The 4,460-nt window shown below is 34.9% G+C and overlaps 1 protein-coding gene across 1 annotated transcript in view; it reads left to right on the top strand.

Annotated features, from left to right (window-relative positions):
* STX16 (syntaxin 16) overlaps positions 1–3,677 on the top strand; it is a 7,575-nt gene extending 3,898 nt beyond the window's left edge. The window contains 3 exon segments of the mRNA XM_010171080.1: positions 1–92; positions 634–714; positions 2,952–3,677. The exon segment at positions 1–92 is cut by the window's left edge and continues 24 nt beyond it. Of these exon segments, the coding sequence (XP_010169382.1) occupies positions 1–92; positions 634–714; positions 2,952–3,056 (278 nt within the window). The 3' untranslated portion in view covers positions 3,057–3,677.
* Positions 3,678–4,460: the final 783 nt, after the last annotated feature.

The following is a 4,460-nucleotide window of genomic DNA, read 5'->3' as shown; positions in this document are numbered from 1 at the left end:
AAGAGCGGGAACGAGAAATCCGTCAGATTGTACAGTCAATCTCCGATCTCAATGAAATATTTAGGGACCTGGGAGCAATGATAGTAGAACAGGTACATCAACATCACGGTGTTAGTAAGAAATGGGAGATTCCATGTAGTATTAAGGCTTCCAGACTATTTCTGTTGTAACATCTTGTTTTCATGTGCTTCTTGCTTTTTCCAAACTTACTTCTTCTGGCTAAGGTTTTCCTCTGCTTGAAATCTGCCAGAAGATGAATTAATGAAAAAAAAAGTTAAAAATTCAACAGGTTATAGGCATTAGACTGCAAAAACCATAGAATCCCGGAGTTGTGTTGGTTATTTCTTCTGGAGACTGAGTTTAGGTTAAATGTGTCAGCCAAAAACACCTGAACTGGAAGTAAGGTGATAATTAAGGGATGTGATTTGAGAGATGGTGACAGAGCTGCCAGTTAGGCATTGAGCAAGGAGTTCCTTTAATAAGCTCCCAACTAGTTCTTCTGTAAAAGTTCAAAAGTTTACATAGTTCATTAGCTGTTTGCTGTGTGTTGTTAATTACTCTGCTGCTCATAACAACTGCTTTATGAAGTTCATTTAGGTTCAATTTGTTGCTTATTTTCTCCATTTTATTTAGGGAACAGTTCTAGATAGAATTGACTACAATGTTGAACAGTCTTGTATGAAAACTGAAGAAGGTCTAAAACAACTACATAAGGTAAACTGATAGAATATTTAAGCTACTTTGCATATCTGATAATATTTTAGAATTTAATAGCCATTAAGTTATTCAGTGATTTTTCAATTGGACATCATCACTTTTAGAAATGACTGTTATACAGTATAAAATGTCCAACTGTACTGTAGTGGGAACTTCTCACCTAACTTCTGTTAACATCATGCTTGATGCTTAGTGTTAATTTTGTAAATAACTTCCTGGGCATCCACACAATGTGTTTTGATCTTTATATTGCTGACCTGGTAGGACCCATCTGCAAATCCTTCTCTGCTTTGAGAGCCCAGCACTTGTGAAATAAGGATACCTCACTATAGATTTCAGTTAGCTGATATATCCTAGTTTGAAAACATGATCTCAATAGTGTGAGCAGCAAGAATAATTTTTAATGTTTTCTTTTAGCATCTGGCACTTGTTAGAAGTTAGGTCCAACCTTATACTTTAATGTGAAGCTTTTACTATGAACATCTGAAAAGTTTGAATTGGCAGCAGAACAGAGTTTTGTGGTTGTTTTGTTGGCTTTTTTGTTTTGTTTTGATTTTAAGCTAAGTTCTGACTTGTCAGCTCAGTTCAGTCCATCCATTGCTGGAAATAAAGTGGAATGAGTGATTTATGCAAAAGCCTCAAGTAAAAAACACTCTGTTTTGGAAACATGGACATATTATTGCTACACACTCAACTTCTTCATATTATGGTAGACTTCTAATATATGGACAGCAAAAAAGTGCCATGTGAGGAGAAGCAAAAAAATTCGCTATAGGTTTATTCTCTTCTTGTTTTACATAAAAGTACGTTGGGGATCTCTAAAATTAAGGCATTGACCGTTGGTGAACAAGGCTTAAAGTAATTGCAAGCAATTTGCACAAACTGAACTGGAAGTAAATGAATCAGTTGGAATCAGTGCTGTTTCTAGTCTAGGGGTAGTTAATGAATTGTCAGCAAACCCCTGTTTGGATTGCTGACTCGAGTATGGATTTTTAATGCACTATATACCTGTTTTCAGTACAGCATAGGAATTTTTTCACTTATCATGGAAGACATATACACATGTCTGAATAGTAATATCAAACACAGATACTCTGCTTTCTGATACTTCGGTAACTTGATTTAATATCAATTTTTTTCTGTTTTAATTGGCATAATTATTACAAACAGCTGAGACAGCACTTTCACAGAAATTGTATTAATTCACTGCAGAAGTCTAGTGATCTGAATCACTAGTTACCAATTCCTGCTTCATATGAAAATTGGAATCAGTTGTGATACTTTGTCAGGCTTTGATACTTCAAGCCTAATTAAGTAAATAATCTCAGTGGTTGCATGTTATATAGTTTCAGGTCAGAAACTCCTCTTTAGCAGATGTGATAAGTGATTACTTTCCATGGACTATAAAGGTGAAGAATGAATATATTTTTCCCTTTAAATTTTGAAAGTTTATTAATTTTAAGAATTAAACACAAGTTTTGTTTTGTTTAGCTTCTATTAGCAGACTTTCATTTGGCTTTTGGAGAGTTTTCTCCACGTTGTCTCCTTTTAATTCCCCTGGGAAAAAGAGGAAAGGGATGAGAAAATGTGGTTAGAAGAAAGAAGGAATGAAGCAGAAAACTGAGAACCAAATCAAAAAGAAAGCTGTCAGTTCTAATTGAAATTAAATGAAAATACACAGCTGAATCAGGTACAACAAAAATGCCTATGAAAAAAAAAAATGAAGTTTTGTTGTGAATTTTAATGTCCTTCAGATACAATACAGGAATCTTACATCAGCAAAATGAGTTAAAACATCTTACTAACTTTTACTGTTCAGACTTTGAAGTACATAGTTGTCTGATCTTGTTTCCACAGTCTTCATAGCTAAGTGTTCTTCCAGATGAAGTATCATCCTTCTGTGTAGCTCATGTCCTGTGGAGCCATAGGGCCCTCTCAAGGACTGCTGAAAAGTCACAGTAAGGTTGTTTAACTGACATGAGGATGAATTCTTCTTTCTAGAGCCTGCTGTTTAATACAGATTACTGACTTCACTGTCTGCTTACCTTCACTGAAGTCTAAGGTGCAAACCAGAGTTATTTTGTGGGAGTTGCTTGCAATATCCATTGTATGAAATGTCAGGTCACCAAAGTACAGTGCTGAGATACATATACTTCCCTTACAAAGTACAGGCTCTTGTTTAGTGTGGCTTTGCAGAAGTCTAAATATTAACTCTTTCTTTTCTGTTTCTATAGGCAGAGCAATATCAAAAGAAGAATCGGAAGATGCTTGTTATTTTAATTTTGTTTGTTATAGTAATTGTCCTTATTGTTGTTCTGATTGGTGTAAAGTCACACTAGGTTTCACTTCATTTTCTTATTTTTTTGGAGTTTATGTGAACTTTTCTCCCCAATGTGAATGGATGGACCTGCACTCCAGAAAGCTGCCTTTGAATGTATAAGCCCGTGTGGTGCAAAGTCTGTGCAATGTTTCTGTAGAATTCTTCAAAGTACAAGTTCAGTGATCTGTGAAGTGTTTGTAAGGATTATATGGAAAATGTCAGGAAATCTGATGCTCCCTTATAAATAATTTGGTGCTTTATGTAGAGGTATTTGGAAACACAGTACTTAAAAATAATTACAAAAATCAAGTTTACCAGTGGGTACAGTAATTAGTGTGTTACTGCAAACAAAAATGTGTTGTATTCTGTATTCTTGTGTCACAATTGTTACAGGCTTCAAATTTAAACTGTATTACTGAGTCATGGGATTAGACAACAAAAATTGATCTAGATATAAAATATGTTGAGGCACAAAAATATTTTACTTCATCTCCTTTCTTCCAGACTCAAAAGAACTGGATAGACAGCTAAAAAAGAAAGCTTTTAGCAACCAGAATGTAATCCAACCCCTGTGATCTTAATTTAGATACTGCACTATTACTAAGAATCAGAGTAGTACTTGATCTTGTAAATAACAAGATTTAATCACTGGCATAATTTGACACATTTAGTTAATTAAAAAAATTTTCTGAGCTTGAGTAATCACAGGCATGTTTTTCCTCACTAGAATGATCATATATATATTTTTTTCATGTACAGTTTCCTTAGTTTAAAGCACAGACATTACATTAAAGCAGTGGTGAAGTTAAACCTTAAAAAAAGAGATTCTCCTTTTGACTTTGTACTGCATCTGACCTACTAGAGTGGGTCTCAGATGTTTCATACTTTAGTTGTTGTATAAGCTGTTTATTTGTAGTGTGTCTGTCCACATGTGTTACAGGTTTTTTACAAGTAACTTCACTACAGTCTACATTACGTCCATTTTCCCTGACAGAAGATTATTTCTTTCAAATGCCTGCCTGCAAAGAGGATGTGTTTTATGGTCTTTTACTGATCATGAGAGATGTCATGCGAGTGACATGTTACTAGGCCTTCAGTAGAGAATTTGGGGGGTTTTTTTCACTATTTTTTTTCAGTGGAAAACTTTGCTGTAGGCCATAAAAGAGAAATTAGGGCACCATCTAAGTAATAGAATACTCATTTAATTCAGGCCTGAAGTGGTGTGCAATTGTAGAGGTCTTGCCTTAATATTTTTAAAATGGCTTTTCTGTATGGATTTTTTTCCCCCAAAGGGATTGTAACTTCCTTCATTTTCTGACTGATACAGTGCTCCCCATAAACTTGCAGAGATGCTCTGCTCAAAGCCCCTGAAGTGCAGTTTCATAATACTATGGTATTAAGGTTGCATATGTTGCCTGCCCTG

Source organism: Antrostomus carolinensis, unplaced genomic scaffold (assembly GCF_000700745.2).
Source record: "Antrostomus carolinensis isolate BGI_N321 unplaced genomic scaffold, ASM70074v2 scaffold55996, whole genome shotgun sequence".
NCBI classification, from domain to species: Eukaryota; Metazoa; Chordata; class Aves; order Caprimulgiformes; family Caprimulgidae; genus Antrostomus; species Antrostomus carolinensis.
Note: the sequence above shows the minus strand (reverse complement) of the source record. Positions and strands in the feature narration are given on the sequence as shown.